Genomic DNA, 19,621 nt, shown 5'->3' with positions numbered 1-19,621 from the left:
GTGCCGTGAGGGTCAGTCCAGTGTCTTAAACTGACAAGTAAGACACACACGCTGTCGATTTTCTCCCAGCCCCTGTGGTTGCTCTTCTGCTTGCTACTGCCAATAATTTCTGTTTCCTCTTTTGGTAGACACACTCTCTAGCTCCTTTTTCTGTACATACACATTTACGCACACACACACGTGCGCGCCCACCCACACACTCACACAACTTTAATCTCTCTCCTTGTCCTCCCCTCATCCTCTTCATCAGTCCCTTATAGTTTCCACACAATTACTGTAAGGTGACTAACTGGCCTCCAAACCGGGTCTGCTTCAAGCTTGAATGTACAGCAGAACGCACACACACTCTCACATGCAAGAACATGTACACACACACACACACAACCATGCACTATTCCCCGTCTGTTGTTGCCACTAAACGAGCAAAAAGGTATGTGTGTGAGAGCAAGATAAAACATTGAGAAGCCACACCCAGGATTGGGTCCTTCAGTTTGTACAGGAGGTGAACTGGAGTCCTCTAGTACAGGGAAACACGATGACCCAGTTCACTTTTGACGGTCACATGACTGACGTTTAGTTTTGACATATTATGAATTATAGTTAAATAGTATTTAAATAACATTGTAATACTATTTAAATAGAAATAGCAGAAATTACAACTAGTATTATCTCAGGTGTATTACAAGTAGTGTGTTTTTGCCACATCGACTCACATTGTAAATACCCAATCACTGGTTAAATATTATTCCCATCTATCAACAATAATAGTCGTTTCTGTAGACACTGTCAAATTCGGCACAATTGAAGTTTATACCTCCTTTTATTATTATTTTATCATCGTCGTATCATTATCATGATCAGTATCATTATAGATTACATGACACAATATATTGCAGAATAAAAATAATATTGTTATTGGCAAAGGGTGAAATAAGTAAAAAAGTCCACTGCACTGTCCACAACTACTCTGAAGAGTATGAATGAGGCTGCATTGAGAGGTTTGAACCCTGATCCCCTTTCTCCCCCAGTTCTTTCCCCCCTCTCTTCTTAATTAAATGCACAAGATCAACGCCATGGAGAGACACACTAACAGCCCCGCCGAGTCCTCCTGGAATAAACAAGCCGCTGATTTAAAACTGTTAGTCATATGTGAACATTGAGTGTAGTATATGTTAGCTTCTACACAGGTCCATACTGGAGAGGAACCAAGAACGTGTAAAGAGTGAAGCATCAAAGAAGCCTGAAAATTCCCACTATCTCCAGAACTGCTGCTGGCGGTCAAGAGGAGAGCTAGGACCCAGGCATCAGCAGGGGTGGTAGGACAAAGGTGTGTGTAGGGGTCGCTGGCTAGGTTTGGAGGGCAGGCAGAAACGTAGCTGCTTCCAGAAGGGGGAGGAGAGTGGGCAGGAAGAGGAGCCACGCCAGGTGACCTTGTGGCCAGCCTGGGCTAGCAGATGCACAGCCTTTGGGAGAGGGGCCTGGGCCTGGTCCTGGTCAGTGTGGCTGTCTGAAGGTGGAGCTTCTGTCTGGATCAGGACCAGCTGGGTCTGATGCCCCACCAGAGTTGCATGTAGATCACTCAGGAGCCTGTGATGAACCTCACTGCTGTTGTCCTGGTTGTGGCCCTGGTCCTGGTTCTGTCCTTGGTCCAGAGAGCAGGGGACCAGAACCAGCCTGCGACTTTGTTTTATGCAGTCCAGAACTGCCTTGGCTACAGCTGAAATACACAAACACACACGTTAATTTCACCCACAGCCGGCCAGCCAATCAGAGACACAACCAGCCAGCCAAATAGACAGAGACACAGTCAGACATTGATTGACAGATAGGCCGAGGCAGACAGACAGGTGTGGTGTCTCACCTTGTCCAGGCAGGACATCTCGGTGGTAAAGACAGAGGCTGTATCAGAGGCAGCTGCTCCTCTAGCACCGCCTCCAGCATCCTCCGGTCTTGTGCAGTAAGCCCCACCCCTCCGGGGCCCTCAAAAGGCATTATGTAGGCATCGTAGCTCTTTCCATCTGAGTAAAGAGGGTGAGGTACACACATGGACTACCTTCCAGGGTCCCCCCAGCTCAGGGGTGGTACTGGAGAGCTAGAACTAGGTGTGTGAAAACCAGACTATTCAAAAACACAAGGCTTGGTGACAACCTGTCCAGGCACGTTTCAGACCACTTCATGTCAGCTCCCCCCCCCCTTCCACACAAACAAACACCCACACACATATACACACACCTGAGGTCCTTCCATGGAAACCCAGCCTGTCCCGTACAAACAGAACAATGTCCACCCTCAGGGTCACGTATATGACTATCGACATGACGACCACAACCACCAAGAGCACTGGGAGACCAACGACCAGGATATACGAGGGTGGGGGGGCTATGGGAACAGTAAGGACAGGCACCATGGAAACAGTCTGTTAGACAGGTTCACAAGTTATCCATTTACTTAGTTGGTTACAGTAAAAAGTCCTTATTTGAATTAGTGTCATTACCAGAGAATGTTTTATTCTGGAAGAACTGTGAAGGTAGATCTTTATAACACAAGTAGAACACGATAGAACGGTAATTTAGGTTGCTAGTGAAGATTAATGTCTGGGTTAAAAAAAGCAATCAGTTCATTGAATAATCAGTCAATTTACTAGACAATTACTGTAGCTAGATTGTTAGTTTTTTGGTTCGTTTTCTAATGAGCCAGTTTGTTGGTTAGTTATGGAATGAGTCTGTTACTTAGTTAGGTGTACCCTTGAGTATCAGGCTGATCGATGCTAGGTCCATGCCGCTGGTGGAGGTGAGAATACAGGTGTAGTTGAAGACCAGGGCCTCCTCAGACACCTCCCTGATGGTCAAGGTTGCCGAACCATTCTGCCTGGAGGAGGTGGAGGGTGTCACAGTTTTACTATCAAGGGCCTGCTAAATGTGTGTTCAGAGAACCTGTGTGTGTGTTTCTGTGTGTCTGCATGGGTCTGTGTGCGAGGGAGTGCCTGTCTGTAAGCTCACTCCTTGTAGAAGACAGGGAGCATCTCATTCTCGTCCAGAAAGGTCATTGTCGTGTTCATTGTCTTCATCCAATACACCTCACTATCCAAGTCCTTGTATATGCTACTATTACAGACAATCTCTGTATGGGAGCCTGGAGATAAAACACACACATATGCATTGCCACTCACGCACACACATCAATTCACTCTAACAAACATACAGAACCTTACTGAATGGTAGCAGCTCGAATCGACTGGATTCGAATACTCGCCTTTTTAGTTTTTCATAGCGCAAAGCTGGTACCTAGCACCTGGTACTTTTTTTGGAACCTTGAAACCTCCTGTGAGGTTTCAAGGGAGCTGAAGTTAGTCAGAGAGATTCGCGACAAGGGACATACTGCACAGACCCGCCATTTTTAAACAGCCAAGCTACTATTAGGCTATAGCATGTAATAGCGACCGCTGTCTATAATAGCGGCCGCAATTTTCTTTTGCCACTGGACTACTCGATTAGAGGTCAACCCGCAAAACGCAGTTGTCAGTTGAGGAGGTGTGGAAGATCCTGTGGTTGTGGATGCAGCCAGAGTGGCATGTGTTGAAGACAACGTTTTGCAGCGTCGTTATGACCAGTTACATAAAATGTGTAGCCTACTATACGCAGTGGAAAACAAATCTAGCGAGTAGAGTCAAGTTGAGCTGGTATCATGCAGTGGAAAACCACAACAAATGTCTTCCAGACAGACATTCTGTAGCCTATGCAAGAGAAACATACCAAGGGTCACTTCTATGACTTCACCATTTCGTGGAGTGAGGATCTTTGGCTGCATGTTCCCTGTAAACACACACACACTCATAAACACACACATCCACCAACAGACGCACACACAAATAGTTTTGGTCTGGTCTGGGAGTTCCCACATACAGTACTCCACAAAACTGCCCAGGAACATGACAGTAGATGAGTAAAAGTGTAAGTGGGTGTTCCCAGTGGGGTTCTCCCAAACATGAACCCAAACCCAGGGGGATTCTCTCAGTGCTCGGTGACCAGAAACAACCGGCTGAAACACAATCAGGGTAAGCACTGAAGATGATGGAAAGAGGCATTCAATTAAACAGAGAAAACTCCAGTCCCTCCAACTGTAGCCTACCTGAGACTTCTAGGAAGAGCAGAAGGAGGAGGAGGTAAAAGGAGTCCATTCTCAATCTCCTCTTCAATTGAAAATAAACTGGTGCCCGCAAGGATTACCTTGTGGTGTGCTCTGAGAGATCTCACCAAGTACCCTAGAAATGTTTCTACAACATCGGAATGTTTTTTCTGGACATTACACTGTCAACACTGTATGGGGAACAAAGTTAACGATAACGTTGGATTCACATGACGATGTCATTTTGTGTAACAGCCAATTGAGGCGTGATAGGCAGCGCTAATTAAGTATGAATCTTTTATTCTTTTTTTGATGTTGAAGTCAATTTAATTGTTAACTCTGTGTACACAGTTAAATAATAAGTAGGCTAAAATATAGTTAAATTGTAGATTAATGGTGGGCAGCAATGACATTTCCAAATAAATTAAGCATTTTTTTTACATTAGTATTTAGCCTACATAAAAAGTGGAAGTTATGCTCTTACAGTTAGGCTATTGAATATAATGAACAATATATAATTAATTAATAGCTATAGGGTTGGTCACTAATTAGAATAAGTAGGCAATACAATAATATAGACATGTAGAGGCTAAATTAGTATAAATTATGTGAATTGATGTAAAAATACAAACCTTGTAAAAAGTAGGCCTACTTACAAAGTCACAACAACGTTGGAATGCCACTATTAAGGTATTACTCAAACATCCAGTTTGAGTTCTCTGTCTTTAGTGTTGTCTTGAAGACATAGACTACATAGGCAATACTGACAGGTTCGGTGTTAACAAAAAGAGAAGTAGAATGTCGATGGATCTCTGCTGACTTCCGTGTCACATTGGTTGGTGGTGGGTGACACTCTGGTACCATCTTGTGTTGCTAATAAGCACACATTGCTACTCCAACTTCTATCGACAATTTTGTGACCTGAATGTACAGGACAGAAAGAGTGGAAACAGATATTTTACTGTTAAGAAAACTGTATTTCTGTTGTGCTCGAGTTCAGTTCCAAACTATACATTGTAGCCAATTAGGGCTTGGTGTCTGGCTGAGATATTACAATTTAACTTGGGCCTACACTCAAAATGTTTGGGGCTGCAGCCCCAGAAAAAATGGCTAGTGACGCCTATAGGTGTATGTATAAAACATATACCTAAATGTAGGCTTGTTTTGTGCTCATCGTGTAATGGAGGAAACAGGGAAAAGGGCATTTTCTTATGACAGTTAGCTAACTAGCTCCTTGTGTATTATGCAAAGAATGCTAAGCAGTTAGGTTTAATGGCTTTGACCAAGCTTGTTTTGTCCTCATACAAGGCAGCACATGAACTACACAGTGTAGGACTAGGAAACGAGAGAGCACGTGCCCCAATATAAATCTGCTGTGCCCCAGTAAAATAAAAAAAAATTGAGTTTTAACAATTTACTTTATTAGTCAGTGCATTAATTTAAATTGATAATCCCGGAAAAAATAAACGCAGTATCCCAATCAACGCTCGTAAAAGTGTTTAACCGAAAACACAAAGCGATGCAGAATTCCATGTCAGCGCGCTCTTCTGAGCTTGCCAAATAGCCACTGCAGCACGCACACAGAAGTCCAGGTGTCGGACTCGGCACAGAAGTCAGAATTGAAGTAGGCTAAGAAAACATTACAAAACTAATGATAGTTTCTAAATGATAGGCCTACCGGTCATGACTAAACATGACTAAAACATAAAAACAATATTACACGAAGCTTCATGATGAAGCTCCAAAAAAACAGTATTAAATATTGATGTCCCTGCCAAAGCTTATATCAAACTTGCGTCCCTGAACTGTTGTACAGTGGGTTAAGCAAGTGGAGTTTCTATAGCCTAGTAGTGCATTGTGTTTTATGTCTATAACTTACCCCCTAGTAGGTGACTTAGTGCTTATATGAGCCGTGCGAGAGTCCAACTAAAGTTGTTCAGTCATTGACCTTGCTTGCTTACACGTCAGCTGTTACTTTCCATCTACTAAGTATCTGGGTGTATCTGGGTCTATCTAAGGTCAGTTATGGCCTCTTTCCATGTCTCCTGATTACTTGGGTCATAATCTTTGGTCAGTGACAGTTCATCTAAGGTACACATTCAGTCCTTAGTCTGTGATAGTTCATCTAAGGTAAGTCAGACAGTTAATCATTCAGTTTCATACAGTTTTCGGCCACGACATTAGCATCGAACCAAAGTACATAAAGAAGTTTATGATCATAACACATTTTGTTTGTTTATCTGTGAAGAAGTAAAAATCTAACTGTAGGCTGTAAACAAACTACACCCTGGCCGCATGACTTCAATGTCACCTCCACTGAGTTTAGAACTTCTGATTTCATGTGTATGCCTCTTCTACAAAACAGTAGGTATAAAGTTTAAGGTTGCTTTTCTAAAATCTGCTCATGGCATTAACCTGTATAATGCCAATAATTTGATTTTACTAATTCAACCTTAATCACATATGAGCTTTGTATTACTGTGTGCTGTAATAGCAGCAGACTGAAAAAGAGCCTATTTTTTGGGGGGTTCTGAACCTCCCAACAGCAAACACGATAGAAGAGGGTAATGCCACTTGGCACATGTGGCTTTGTGTATCTATACTAGTGTTGCAATGACACTTGTGATTAGTTATACAACCCCAATTAGCTAAAACTTGGGACGCTGTGCAAAATGTAAATACAAACAGAATCCAATGACGCTGCATCCTCTGGACTAAAGAGGAGAGGCAAGGCAAGTTTATTTGTATAGCACATTTCAACAACAAGGCAATTCAATTCAATGGTCAGCTTGCACATCTAGAAAGGCAACATAAATGCTGAAAGGTATATACAGGTTTTAGAGCAACATTTGCTTGCATCCAGGCAAAAAAAAATTCAGGGAAGGCCTTGCATATTTTAGGAAGACAATGTTAAACCACATCCTGCATCTGTTACAACTGCATGGCTTCGTAAAAGAAGAATCTGGGGTCTGAACTGGCCTGCCTGCAGTCCAGACCTTTCACCAGTTAAAAACATTTGGTGGATCATGAAACGAATAATATGACAAAGAAGACCCAGGACCGTTGAGCAGCAAGAACCCTGTATCAGACACAAAAGGGACAACATTCCTCTCCCACAACTCCAGCAACTGGTCTCGGCTGCGTTCCCCGAAAGCGTCATAAGCCTAAGTTGATTGTAGAATCCATCGTAGGACGAATCTTAGTTTTACGGGCCGTTCCCAAAGACATCGTAGCTAAAGTGTCTCTTGAAAATTCGTAACTCTTGAAAGCGGATAGTTTAGCCTACTCCTTACGAGCATATTTGGGAAACGCACGTAAGAAATATCGATGGTTTCGTTTTTTGCTCGATCGTTGCTACGATCCATTGTTATCGGGAAACGCAGCCCTCCTCAGTTCCCAGACAGATACAGACTGTTGTTAAAAGAAGAGGGGATTCTACACAGTGGTGAACATGGCTTTGTCCCAACTTTTTCGAGACGTGTTGCTGCCATGAAATTCAAAATTACCTTATTTTTTCCTTAAAATGATAGGTGATGATGAAAAATGATACATTTAATCAGTTTAAACATTTGAAATGTTTAATGTTCTATTGTGAATAACATAATGGGTTTATGTGATTTGTAAATCATTGTTTTCTGTTTTGTATTTTATTTTACACAACGTCCCAACTTTTTTGGAATTGAGGTTGCATTTCCAGTTTTACTTAGAGCCCCAAATCCCTTATTGTATTTATGTGTCTGCATACTTCTATGTGTTTGTTTTTCAGATATTGAGCCACCAAGGTGCATAACAGTTAACTCATCGACAACAACCTCAGTATCTCTGAGCTGGCAACCCCCTGATGACATGGAGGAGAAGCAAAGGTACAGAGTTGAGTGGAAATCTGGTGGACATTCCGACCACCATATTGTTCATGAGTCATCCTATAACATAACTAACCTCAAGCCTGGCAGAGAGTATGCCATTAAAGTTGCAACTGTTGGAGACAATGAGAAACTGAGCAAGTTTGTTGAAACGACATCAAACACAGGTGAGTAGAAATTATGTCTGACGTTCACCTTCTGTCTGTTAGGCCTTACAGTAGATCTTATAAACCTATCACACCAGGGGCATTGATATGCAAGGGCAGGGAGATTGCACTGATACACTGTGCTGGATGCATTTTTTTTATATGTAGGTTTTTTTTTGTGGTTTAAATTAAAAAACAGTAATACACATACCCACGTCTTCTCAGGTTGAATACACTTTGTTACACAATGTTACATTCACTAACGTTGACTATTCTGACATTCATTGACCGTTTTAGGGTTGAACAATCCTAATAATAATAATACATGAAATTAATACATAATTAATGTCATTAATACATGCAATTTCAAGAACAGTGCAGTTAAAATAGTGTGCTGGCAAACCATTTGTGGTTGTCGTTGGTATTCCCTTACCTCACCACATAAATGTTATTAATGTTATTCATATATGATGAACATGTGATGAACATATCATTAACATGATGTTAACTTTTCTAGAACCAACCCCTCCTGAAAACCTGCATCTGAAGAAAGTTAAAAACACATCTGTCACATTGTGTTGGGACACTCCAGTCAACATGGAGGATCTGTCATATTCATTCAAGTATTCCTGCAATAGAGAAAACATCGAACACATAACTAAAAACAACAGTGCTGTTTTATCTGATCTGGAGCCAGGAACATCATACACCTTTAAGCTGGCCACTGTGCTAGAAAATGGCTGCACAAGCTTAAGAAAACCTATTGATCATAGCACAAGTAAGTCAACTACTGCACTACTTTAGTTTAACTTGATAGCCACTCTGGTTGAAGGTGTATATTGTATTGTGAATGGTATTGACTGTTAGTTTTTTACTAGATATTACTTTTCCTAATTTCTAATTGCAGACAAAAGTTTGAAGTGTCTATTGGACAACTTGGGACTAGGACATTGTTGGACAAACAAACTGACTGTAGAGATGGTAAGACAGATAGATGAAAATTCTATGTCTGAAAAAGCTGACCTTCCATCACAACTACAATTATTTTTAAAGAGGTTGATGATGGTGAACATTAAAGCAATTAATCTAAATTATCCCTGTGTCAGTTTGCTGTTCCTCTGCTGCTGCCCAACCCTGAAACACAGCAATGCACTCTGATGCTGTGGGCCATGAGGGACATTGTTAAGCAATTTATACCTCACCCTCCTGGTGACTCAAAAGAGTATGTGGAGAAAAGTATTGTAGAGACTGAGCTCCCAATGGTGTCTTTTGTTAGATTCGGAGATAGCAGCTTGTCAAAGTCTAAGGTTTTAAATGATCTCAGTAATTCCCAACAGACCCACAACACATTTGTTCACCGTAACATGAGAGCTGGGAACATCCCAAAGACGATATCTGATGGTTTAGTAGAAATAAGATGGTACCTGCCAAGTGGAATCCCGAACATTGACGTCTTCCCTGAACCTGTGGCTGTAGCTAATCTTCGTGGAGATATTGAGGACTTTCCAACCCAGTTCAAGTTCCTCTGTGAAACATCAGCTGCAATGTTTGTGTTTTGTGATGATCTGGATGTCAAATGTATTCCAGACCTTAGTCAACTGAAACTGCAACTCTTCATTGTCTGTGACTTTCAATCTGGTTTAAAGAAAGAAGCTGCGGAGTTCCAGAAATACAACGTTGAGATTATAGAAAAGAGAAAAAATATGAATGAAGCAGAACTTGTGGATAAGATTTGTTCTGAAGTGAAAAAGGTCTTGAAATCAGACCACCTCAAAATTAAAGTGGAGAGTATGGTGGATGTTGCATCTCAGTTGTCTATCCCAGTGGATGAAAAATGCAGTCCTTGTGACACAGCAAAGGATAGAGCAGCCAGAGTAACAGAGAACATCAAACTACCTTTACAAGGGACAACTTGGAAGGAACTCACTAGACTGGAAAAAGAACAATGCATACTTAAATTAGCAGGAGATGAAAAACATGAAAGCGATAAGACTGAACAAAGGAGGGAACAGGTGACAATTGGCATGAGTGACAGCGTCAAATGGTTCATTGAGGGTTTGAAAAGTCCAGAAGATGAACGATCTTATTTCCTCAAGTGGATGAAGATCATCCTGGACAACATATCAAGAGCAAAACATTCTAAACTTATGAAGAGAGACCAAAGACAGGCATTTCCTGAGGGTCACCCTGACACCAACATGAAGGAACTTGTTGACAGATCCTTGGGAACAGAACACTTCCTGAGAGAAGTTGGTCAGCTGTATGAAGCATCTATGTGTGTTCCTGAAACCACTGACCTTAAACATCAACTTCAAGAACTGCCAACAATCTGTGCTGAGTTAATGTTGGCTGGCTTTCCATTGGAACTCATGGATGGGGATGTGTCTAACATCCCAATGAGGTGGGTAACCGATGTCCTGAAAGAACTTGACTCTCTCATCCAACTCAATAACAAGATTCGAGTGGTTACAATTCTAGGGTCCCAAAGCTCAGGGAAGTCCACTCTCCTCAACACCATGTTTGGAGTTCAGTTTGCTGTCAGCAGTGGAAGATGCACCCGAGGTGCCTTCATGCAGCTCATCAAGGTCAAACATGAGTTCAGAGATGTGATCAAATGTGACTTCCTAATGATCATCGATACAGAGGGTTTGAAGGCTGCACAGTTGTTAGACTTAACTGACAACTATAAACACGATAATGAGCTGGCCACGTTTGTGGTAGGACTGAGTGACATATCCATTGTGAACATTGCTATGGAAAACCACTCAGATGTGAGAGATCTCCTGCAGATTGTAGCTCATGCCTTCCTCAGGATGTCTCAGAAAGAATCAGGGAAGAAGCCCAGTTGTCTGTTTGTGCACCAGAATGTGCCAGATATCTCTGCTCCTCACAAAAACCGTAGGGATCAGAAGCTCCTTTTAGAACAGCTCAATGAAATGACAAGCGTTGCAAGCAGGATGGAACATTTGGGTAAAGACTTGGTATTCACTGACATCATCAACTACAGAGCAGAGGACACCTGCTACCTGCCAGGTCTGTGGTATGGAAGTCCACCCATGGCTCCAGTCAATCAAGGCTATAGTGAAGGTGTGGCCAAAGTCAAGAGCTATTTAATCCAAACATTTTCTAATAAAACCGAAGCAGCAGAAACATTGCTGGATTTCAGCAAGTCTGTGAAAGATTTATGGGATGCAGTAAAGTGTGAGAACTTCCTCTTTAACTTTCGCAACAGCCTGGTGGCTGAAGCATACAGCAAGCTTAGTGCAGAGTTTAGCAGTTGGGAATGGGACTTCCAAAAGCCGATTTCCATTTGGCTGTTGGAGGCAGAAACTAGAGTGGCAAACTATGGTTTGATTGACTCTCAAGAAGAGAATCTCCTTGAAAAATTTGCAGAAGAGTTAAGAACTGAAGCTAACCTTCAACTTAAGAGACATGGAAATATTTTTGTCAACAAAGTGGCTGAATACTACAAAACAGGTGCAAATTTGCAACTGGTTGAGAAGTACAAGAATGAATTCCACATTGATACAGAAAGCAGAAAGAGGAGGATGGCCAAGACAGTGGAGAGAAGATTAGAAGTTGCTGTGGATGTGAGAAAATGCACATTTGGAGTAGACAGAATTACAAAAAACAATAAAACTATTATGGAGAAAAATGTTTCTGAACTTGTTAAGTGTTGTCGAGGTAAACAGAAAATGACCGTAGAGCAAATCGAACAAGAATTTGAAAAGATGTGGACTGAAACTTCAGAACAGCTCTCATTTAAAGGTCATGAGACTCAAAATGTTCCAGCACTGATCACCACTGATCTTTTTTTAGTCATTTAGCAGACGCTCTTATCCAGAGCGACTTACAGTAAGTACAGGGACATTCCCCCTGAGGCAAGTAGGGTGAAGTGCCTTGCCCAAGGACACAACGTCATTTTTTGGCACAGCCGGGAATCGAACTAGCAACCTTCTGATTACTAGCCCAATTCCCTAACCGCTCAGCCACCTGACTCCCATCTTCATGTTAACTTGGCATGGGAAAGTCCCAAAGTCCAGGAGATGCTAAATAAATCAAAGCCTTTAGAGAACTGTGGGAAAGATGCATTTAAAGTGAACAGGGCACACATAATTAAGAAGCTATTCAATAATAATTTTTCAAAGAGCACTTTTGAGACTGAAAAGGTTCAAGACATGGCCAATGACACCATAAACCAGTGTCTGACATTTGTAGCAGGAAAGGTGAAAGAAAAAACTGACTACCACCCAGCTCACACCATGGAACTACTGGAATTAATTGAAAATAACCTGAAAAAACACTGTGAGTTGGACATAAGTCCTAAGATTGCTGCAGCTCTGAAAATACACATCTGTGGGCATGCAGCGAGGGAATTCCAGAGCATGCATGAAGCTTTCATCAAAGACAAAGACCCAGAAAGAAACTTTTTGGCGTTGAAGACCCAGTACTGTAATGACTTCAAAGGCCTTTACTACCAGAAAGAAACGAGGAAAGAGTACAAAAGAAAGGCCAAAGAATTCACAGATGAATCTCTTAAACCAGCAGTCATGGAGTATATCCAGAAATCTCCCAATTTGGACATTAATGGCATAATAAAAGAAATTGTTGAATTCAGAACAATAAGACATTTTCAGTTGTTCATGCTTAAAGAGCTATCGTCATCTGAGTTCAACAGGTTCCAGGAGTATATTAAGAACTATAATGAAAGCGCACAGAATTTGATCCAGTAAATATTGGAAACAAGATGTAGAAGTAATACAATTGAAATTGTGAGGACAATTTGCAGAGAAATACAGACTGCTGTTGTGCAATTAGAGGGAACTCACATTTCCAATGGAGGAGACATAAAAGAGTTCTTTGTTGGTTTACGCTCAAAACTGTATGAGAGGCTTGTCATCTCTGACAATACAACAGGATTGATTGTAAATCATTTCAGGGCCAGTGAATTTTCCAATGTGTTGACAGAATTAATTGGAAAAATGGAAAAAGACCTTCTCCTAAAGGAGAAATCTGTACCTTGCGGCCCTCTGAAGCAATAGCAGAAAAAGCTGTTAGGCTGTCAGAGATTCTGTCCACGGTGCAATGTCCCCTGTGATAAAGAGGGGGAGAGTCACTGGTGGCACACTGCTTTGACTCATCGACCACTTGCATTTGGGAAGGAAGAAAAGTCTGGGAAACTTACCAGACGCTCTTATCCAGAGCTGGACAAATATGGCCCTTTAACCTGTACATATATTGTTAGAGGACAAATGGACAACATGTTTTAGTTATGTTTGATACATTCACACAGCTTATGAGTTTTTGAGATAAATCTTTTCTGTTACTAATGTGATGGCATTTTTTGATATAGTTACTAAGAATGTATTTTTAATAGACTGAGGTTGTGTTTAAACAAATGGATGTTGCAGTTGGTCTTAAGGTATTTATGGTGTTGGGTTATGATGATTGCCTGATTGAGAAGCTAGGGGCACAGAGGTTGGGGGATGTTTGAGTTCTGTGGCCTAAAGGGAGATGGGTCAGTTGATCTAGCAGCCCTGACCTTTTGGCCGAGGAGATTGTGTCCTGTGTCCTGTTTGTGTTTCATTAAGGGTATCTTTACTGTCCTCATTTAGAGAAAGAGCCGTGACATCAAAAGACTTTGGTCACTTGACCTGGGGGGTTATATTGTCTTAACTGTCACTGAGCAGTGCTGACCAATCACAGAGTTCAGAAAAACCATTTGATCTAAAGTTTATATAAGGCAGGGTTTTAGGGTTGTTCTGGATCACTCTGGCGAACGACCTGTGGCTAGCACCTCCTTCGTTATGACTGATCACAAAGTACTTTGTTAAATCATGATCTGTATGAGCAAAATAAATTGTAATAAACCCACATCTCTTGACTACTCAGATCTACACAGTGCCGCTTGAATTTCCGCCATTACACTTGGTGGCCAGTACGGGTAATCCTCATTGGTCTACGGCGTTCAGCAGGCGGCTCCCCTCGGCGAATTGATCTTCCGGCAAAAAGCCGCCTTTCCTTCCGCCATGCGTGAGACAGCAGGGCCAGGGGGGGCGCCCGTTGGACGTTTTGTGGCTGACGCGGGGTCTTCAAAAGAACCGGTGAGATATTCTTTTGGTTACTGTGTGATATTGAGTTGTCTAAATGTGTGTTTTTTAGGCTATTGTCAATAATTCGGTTAAGTAAGTAATTGGGCAGAGGTAAAACTGTCCTGTACGTGTAAAGTCGTACGAATTAATAAGGTAAGGTTGTTGAACCTACCTTTTACGTGAAAGTCGTAAAAGAAATGTCTGCAGAAGTGTGTCGACGGACACACACAGAGGTAGTGTTGTTGACGAACAAACACATAGAGGGAGATAAATTCACATGTTATATCGTGTTATGTGTCTTTTTGAGACCCTAAGGATTAGAATATGTTGGGTTAGTGATAGTTTGAGAAATTGTATTGGCATTGGTGCAGTTCTTATTTATTAACGGCCTAAACGTGATTCTAAGTTCCGAGAGAAAAGTATACTTGTGAGGAAATCAGCTGTGTGAGTGAGTGTTTACAAAGGGTTTGAGTCCCTGAAGGTGGAGAACAAAAAAGATATGATGTATCCTGAGGGATTTTCAAAACAAAGGTTTGAGTTTTTTACACACGTGTTCATTTTTGTTTTATATGTTTTTTGAGGTTAAAAGAAGTATGAGTAACTAATGGTGTCTATTATTCAAGCTATATACAAATTACAAAAATCAAAATTTTAATTACTTTTCGAAATTTTAATTATTTTTTCGGTTTGAATATTTGTAATTTAAGATTGTGCAGTTATTTTCATTGAAAGTTGGGAAGTCGGAATTTAATTGTTTTTAGAAACGAAAAGGAGTAATTGTGTCTTTATTTTCCGTCGTTGGTTATCGTTTATGGATTGTAATTCTGAAAATGAATGGTCTGGAGGCAGAATTGACCTGTCCAAACATCGATTACATGAAGCAAAAGTATGGTAACGATAGTTTATTGCAAATGCAAATATGTATTGATAAATGTGGATTTTCGAGTGTGGAGTCGTTTTGTTTTAAGGACCTTATTGTATTGCGAAATGGGTTCGTGGAGAGAAATAGATACACGATTTTTTTTGAAGTGGAGAAAAGAATAGATTTTAGCCTGATTGGAGAGCTTTTTTCTGATTGGATGGAGATAGGTAGAGGGATAAAGAAATATTAGGACAGAATAGTGTGGGGAATTTTTCATCTATTTCCCCACAGATTCACGATTGAGATTTTCTGGCTGTTCCGCAAACAAATTTCGCCTCATCCGCAGCCAGGGGTGTTGCGGCAGGATAGGCGCATGAGGTTTTGCGGGAATGCGAGAACAGAATATGAACATGAGGTCAGACATTTGCCATTTCTCTATGACTCCGATGTCTTCTGACAGCCGGTTATATCTAGGAAAAGTCAAGAAAGCAGGATCCTGGAATTTGTTTATAGATTTGCTTTGGATTCCCGCAAAGATTGAAGCTTGTGCCTTGACTTGCAATTGCCATTGTGTTTCAAAGAAAAAAAGGTTAAAGTCCTCTCCGGAACAAAGGGTTTGAGTCCCTGTTGTGTTTGGAATACGTGGTGTTGTGGGCTATGGTCGAAGCTGATGCAGAGCGTGTTGACATGCTGTTGAAAAACATGTAGGCCAACACGAATTGCTAGGTCAATCCAAAATGCGTGATTTAATTGTGGGAATTTGAGCAAAATGTACGTGAATGTCCGGAGATGTGTCATCACTGTTGAAAGTTTTTTTGGGAAATTGTGAGCGAACTCTCAAATCAGAGGGGTTGAGTTCCGAACTGGTGACGTACAATGTTTATCGGTTATGACACTGTTGGTAGAGGAGAGACGATTGACTTGTTATATTGTTTTACAACTCTGTGTTAACCGTTATATATTTGATGTTAGACTTTACATCGGTCTGATTACCGCCAGAAGGCATTTGTTTTTGAAGACGGAGACATTCTGTTTTGAAAATGCTAATGTTAATTCTTTGACTGAATTCTCCACTTGAAAAGAGGCGCATGCGCTTGAGCCTAGCGGAAGTTGATTCTTTCAGTGAAGCTCATTCTGCGTGCAGTGCCCACACATGAGTGCAAAAAAACAAAAAATCAAAAAAATCACTCATTTTATTGAGAATTTGACGTTGAATTGTGAATTGAGAAGTATATTGGTTGGGAAAACAGATGTGTGTTTCTGTTTCTTTGTCGAACTTAAGAAAATATTGTGAGTTGCCATACTCTTGATTTGGAAATTATGTACAGACCGTTTTTCTATATTATGAGCTTGATTCGTTATTGAATAACGCGCTGGAAATTTAGTGTTTGGGTAGGATAATTGGTAAAAGGCCAGTTTTGGCAATAAAAGCGGTATTCATTTTAAGAATTACAATCCCGGGGTTATTGAAACTTTTATAGAAAGTTATGTGTTCAAACGGAAATGTTATGTTGTTTAAGGAATATTTTTGTTTATGTCTGGAAATGTTCGATGGTTTTATTTTTAATTTTGTGGGAGTTCACAGATGTTACTGTTGTTTAAAGAAATATGTAAAGGGTTATGAAGAAGTGATTAGAAAGATTGAGCCAGTCCGAGGGACTGAAGTGTATACAAGGGGAACTAGTTCGAGAGACCGAATTGCGTTTGTTGTTAAGGGCAAAGGTGCTACATATGTGTGTTTATTGCTGCTGAGATGATTTGTTGAAATGTGTTGGGTTTGGTGGTATTCATATTTACCTATTTAAATGGACTTGAAGTTGAAGCTTTGTCCAACCAGAATGCTAATACATGGGTAAACTGTCGTCCTCTGACGAGTGATATTAGGTGCATATGTAGATTTCGGAGCCTAATTTTTATGTTGAAATTAAAATAGTACTAATGGTTGATACACTTGAAAAGAAAATCCAGGCTGTGACTGTTGGTTAATGGCTAATGGTGAAAACGTGGAGGAAGTGCATTTTGTTCTGTCCCGAGACAAAGGAGAGTCCAGGAAGTTGAATTTGCAACTATGGCAACGACATTGGCTAACAAACTAACAGACCGACAGGCGGGTACAGGCTAGTAAAGGAATTGCAGCTTGATATTTGAGATCCAGGATGAGTAACCGCATGACGCATGCGCAGATGGAAGTTGAGACATTTACAAAGACGCAAATTTAGAGAAATAGATACATTTGGAGCGAATTTTACATATTAATTTGGTTACTTTTGAAATATGTTACGTGATGAGTATTTTGAAACATTTGCTAACAAGGTTTTTGTTTGTTTGAGGACATTTTAAAAGAGTTTCAGAAATTCCGAGGAAAGGTGGGGGCTAAAAAAAAGTCCCGTTACGTTGAGTTTTACTAAGGTGATCCCAGAGGGTGTAATTCTGCATAATTATGTGAGTATTAATGGTGAAAGATGTGTCCGTTTAGATGAATTCGAAGTTTGGTGGTTTACGAATGTATGATTTAACATTTGTTCTAAATCCTAGCCAAACAGGGAGGTAGAAGCCTTTCAGACCAGGACTTGTATTTACGAGCGGAACATCTGTGGTGTGTGATGGTATCCATAAAAATGCAGAAATTAGACCCTGGTTCATAAATTAGTTCTAATTGGATTGGAAAAGTTATACTTTAGCAAAATTAAGTGAATAGATGGTAAACGCCAACCATCTGTGTTGTTTAAAAGAAATGAAAAAAGGTTGAGAGTTTTTGCTTTGTTCCAGAGCGCGCTGTTTGATGCGAGTTTGAAATGCGCGATTGTTTATTTGAGTTGATTCACTAACAAAGAGTAATTGAGATAGCTGGTAAATATAGGAATATTCAAAGGTGTATACATTACATGCTTTGATAAAACTTTTGAGGAGTTAAAGAATAAGGTTTTGTTTTACAGGTTTATGTTAAATTGTGAATTTAAAGGTTTAAAAGAAAAAGGGAGAGTTTATATTTTCTTTTGTCTTAAGGGCATGGTACAATGTTTTGGGATAAACAGTTAGGCTGTGATGAGGTTGTATCATTATGGTATTGGTTCATAAAGAGGGTTATGATAACTTGGTTTTGAAATAATTTGGGAAGACTCATTAAGTCTGATAAATTGTGGTGTGATGGTTGTGCTAAGTAGCTTGTTCTGGACTGCAGCCAAAGCAAGTTATGAAGTTCTACCTATCTAACCTATATAGAAATATAGATGGGGTATATGTTTGGCTAATGGTTACATTAAGAACATTTTATGGTCTATGTTTTATTTTGGAATCATACAGATTAAATTCTGGTTTAGGGTAGTGATGCTGGTTTTCTACATGTCTTGGAAAAAGAGAGATTTGATTTGGTGAATTTAAATACAGAAAAAAATTAAAAGGGAATCTGAAATTTAAAGGTATTCATTTGAACTGTTCCTAAAGGTTTTTGAAGAAAAGATAATAAGAGACTAAAAGTTGAGGTTATTCGTAATTTGGCTGTTTTCTAAAAATAGTTTTATTTTATACAAATTGGTTCAAAGGTTGGTTGCTTCAGTGTAAGCTTGTTAATTCATAAAAGGGAAAAGAGTTAAAATATGTACTGATAGTTAAATACATCATTGGTGTTACATATGATTTTGGGAAAGGTATGGAAACAGGAAGTTTCTTAGTTTGATCTGGGACACAACTTGCTGTATGCAAATGTGGAATTCCCTCTAACAATTATGATTATTCCACAGGGAAAATGCTAGTGCTGATACTAGCTGGAGCAGTTTCTAGATTGCCTGAATGCATTGATGAACTAACTAGAATATGTTTTTGATGTTGATATGTTTACAGGAAGTGATGAGATGATGTTGCTATGTCCGGATGAGCCTAACTTGACAAATTTGGGCTTACAGGACTCTTTTGAGGAAAATTGTTGTGTGACCTTGATACAACATTTGTTACAGGTTCTTTAAGGGAAGCGCAGGCTTCTTAGAGAGGAAGAGATGACGTTTAGGAATTTATGACTGACTGATGACTGACTGATCCAAACAGAGAGTGACTATGGGGGTTTTATGGTTTTATGAATTTAGCTTCAGTAGTTTGGATTTGTGATAGGATTGTGAGGGTTTGATATGATATTGCTGAGTTGAAAATATTGGACTGTATTTAACCCAGAGTGAGAATTTTGTTTTGTTTGAGTATATTTGATAAGAATTACAGAATACAGCGGACAGATGGAGAAAGGAATGGTGGAATGGAGATTCAAACTTGGACAAATCCACAAGAAAATGCGTTTTGGAAAAAGGAAGGATATGAGAATAAAAAATGGAGGTTGTATGGTCTGCATAAAACATTTATCTTGAGAGTTTGCTAAGTTAACACATGGAAAGATCATGCCTCTACAGTTTGTGTGATATCAAGAAGAATGCATTATTTTAGCATACAAGAGGATTTGTAATGGATGCTTAGTCATTTTGTTAATACTTCATATGTGGGACAAGTATTATGAGAAAAGGAATTTAAACACGATAAGCTTCACAGTTA

General features: G+C 40.2%; 2 protein-coding genes across 4 annotated transcripts; one reads left to right on the top strand and one right to left on the bottom strand.

Annotated features, from left to right (window-relative positions):
• Positions 1 to 819: 819 nt before the first annotated feature.
• LOC134007429 (interleukin-1 receptor type 1-like) lies at positions 820 to 5,090 on the bottom strand. 3 transcript variants are annotated; one of them, XM_062446884.1, is made up of 8 exons: positions 4,758 to 5,090; positions 4,129 to 4,316; positions 3,753 to 3,812; positions 3,000 to 3,132; positions 2,744 to 2,868; positions 2,233 to 2,379; positions 1,862 to 2,018; positions 820 to 1,717 (listed from the first exon to the last, which is right to left on the bottom strand). In XM_062446884.1, exons 2-8 carry the CDS (start codon positions 4,175 to 4,177, stop codon positions 1,600 to 1,602), a joined length of 789 nt encoding a protein of 262 aa, XP_062302868.1. In that variant the 5' UTR covers positions 4,178 to 4,316; positions 4,758 to 5,090; the 3' UTR covers positions 820 to 1,599. The 3 variants fall into 3 exon arrangements, with proteins under 3 accessions (XP_062302868.1, XP_062302870.1, XP_062302869.1); XM_062446886.1 differs by having other exon boundaries at positions 4,782 to 5,090; XM_062446885.1 differs by having other exon boundaries at positions 4,129 to 5,090.
• A 4,714-nt stretch (positions 5,091 to 9,804) lies between these two features.
• LOC134007882 (up-regulator of cell proliferation-like) lies at positions 9,805 to 19,308 on the top strand. The gene is made up of 2 exons (XM_062447599.1): positions 9,805 to 10,861; positions 19,202 to 19,308. The coding sequence occupies exons 1-2, from the start codon at positions 9,838 to 9,840 to the stop codon at positions 19,225 to 19,227; spliced, it is 1,050 nt and encodes a 349-aa protein (XP_062303583.1). The 5' UTR covers positions 9,805 to 9,837; the 3' UTR covers positions 19,228 to 19,308.
• The last annotated feature ends 313 nt before the right edge of the window (positions 19,309 to 19,621 follow it).

This window comes from Osmerus eperlanus, chromosome 21, assembly GCF_963692335.1.
Source record: "Osmerus eperlanus chromosome 21, fOsmEpe2.1, whole genome shotgun sequence".
Taxonomy (NCBI): domain Eukaryota; kingdom Metazoa; phylum Chordata; class Actinopteri; order Osmeriformes; family Osmeridae; genus Osmerus; species Osmerus eperlanus.
This window is presented reverse-complemented; position numbering and strand designations above follow the sequence as displayed.

What these genes read in the sequence shown, in the direction of transcription:
- LOC134007429 (XM_062446885.1), bottom strand. Translation starts at nt 4,177, where the DNA reads ATGGACTCCTTTTACCTCCTCCTCCTTCTGCTCTTCCTAGAAGTCTCA. An exon ending in GCTCTTCCTAGAAGTCTCAG is followed by an intron (nt 3,813 to 4,128) that starts GTAGGCTACAGT and finishes GTGTGTTTACAG; the next exon opens with GGAACATGCAGCCAAAGATC. An exon ending in AGTCATAGAAGTGACCCTTG is followed by an intron (nt 3,133 to 3,752) that starts GTATGTTTCTCT and finishes TTTTATCTCCAG; the next exon opens with GCTCCCATACAGAGATTGTC.
- LOC134007882 (XM_062447599.1), top strand. Translation starts at nt 9,838, where the DNA reads ATGAATGAAGCAGAACTTGTGGATAAGATTTGTTCTGAAGTGAAAAAG. An exon ending in CACGTTTGTGGTAGGACTGA is followed by an intron (nt 10,862 to 19,201) that starts GTGACATATCCA and finishes TAGGATTGTGAG; the next exon opens with GGTTTGATATGATATTGCTG.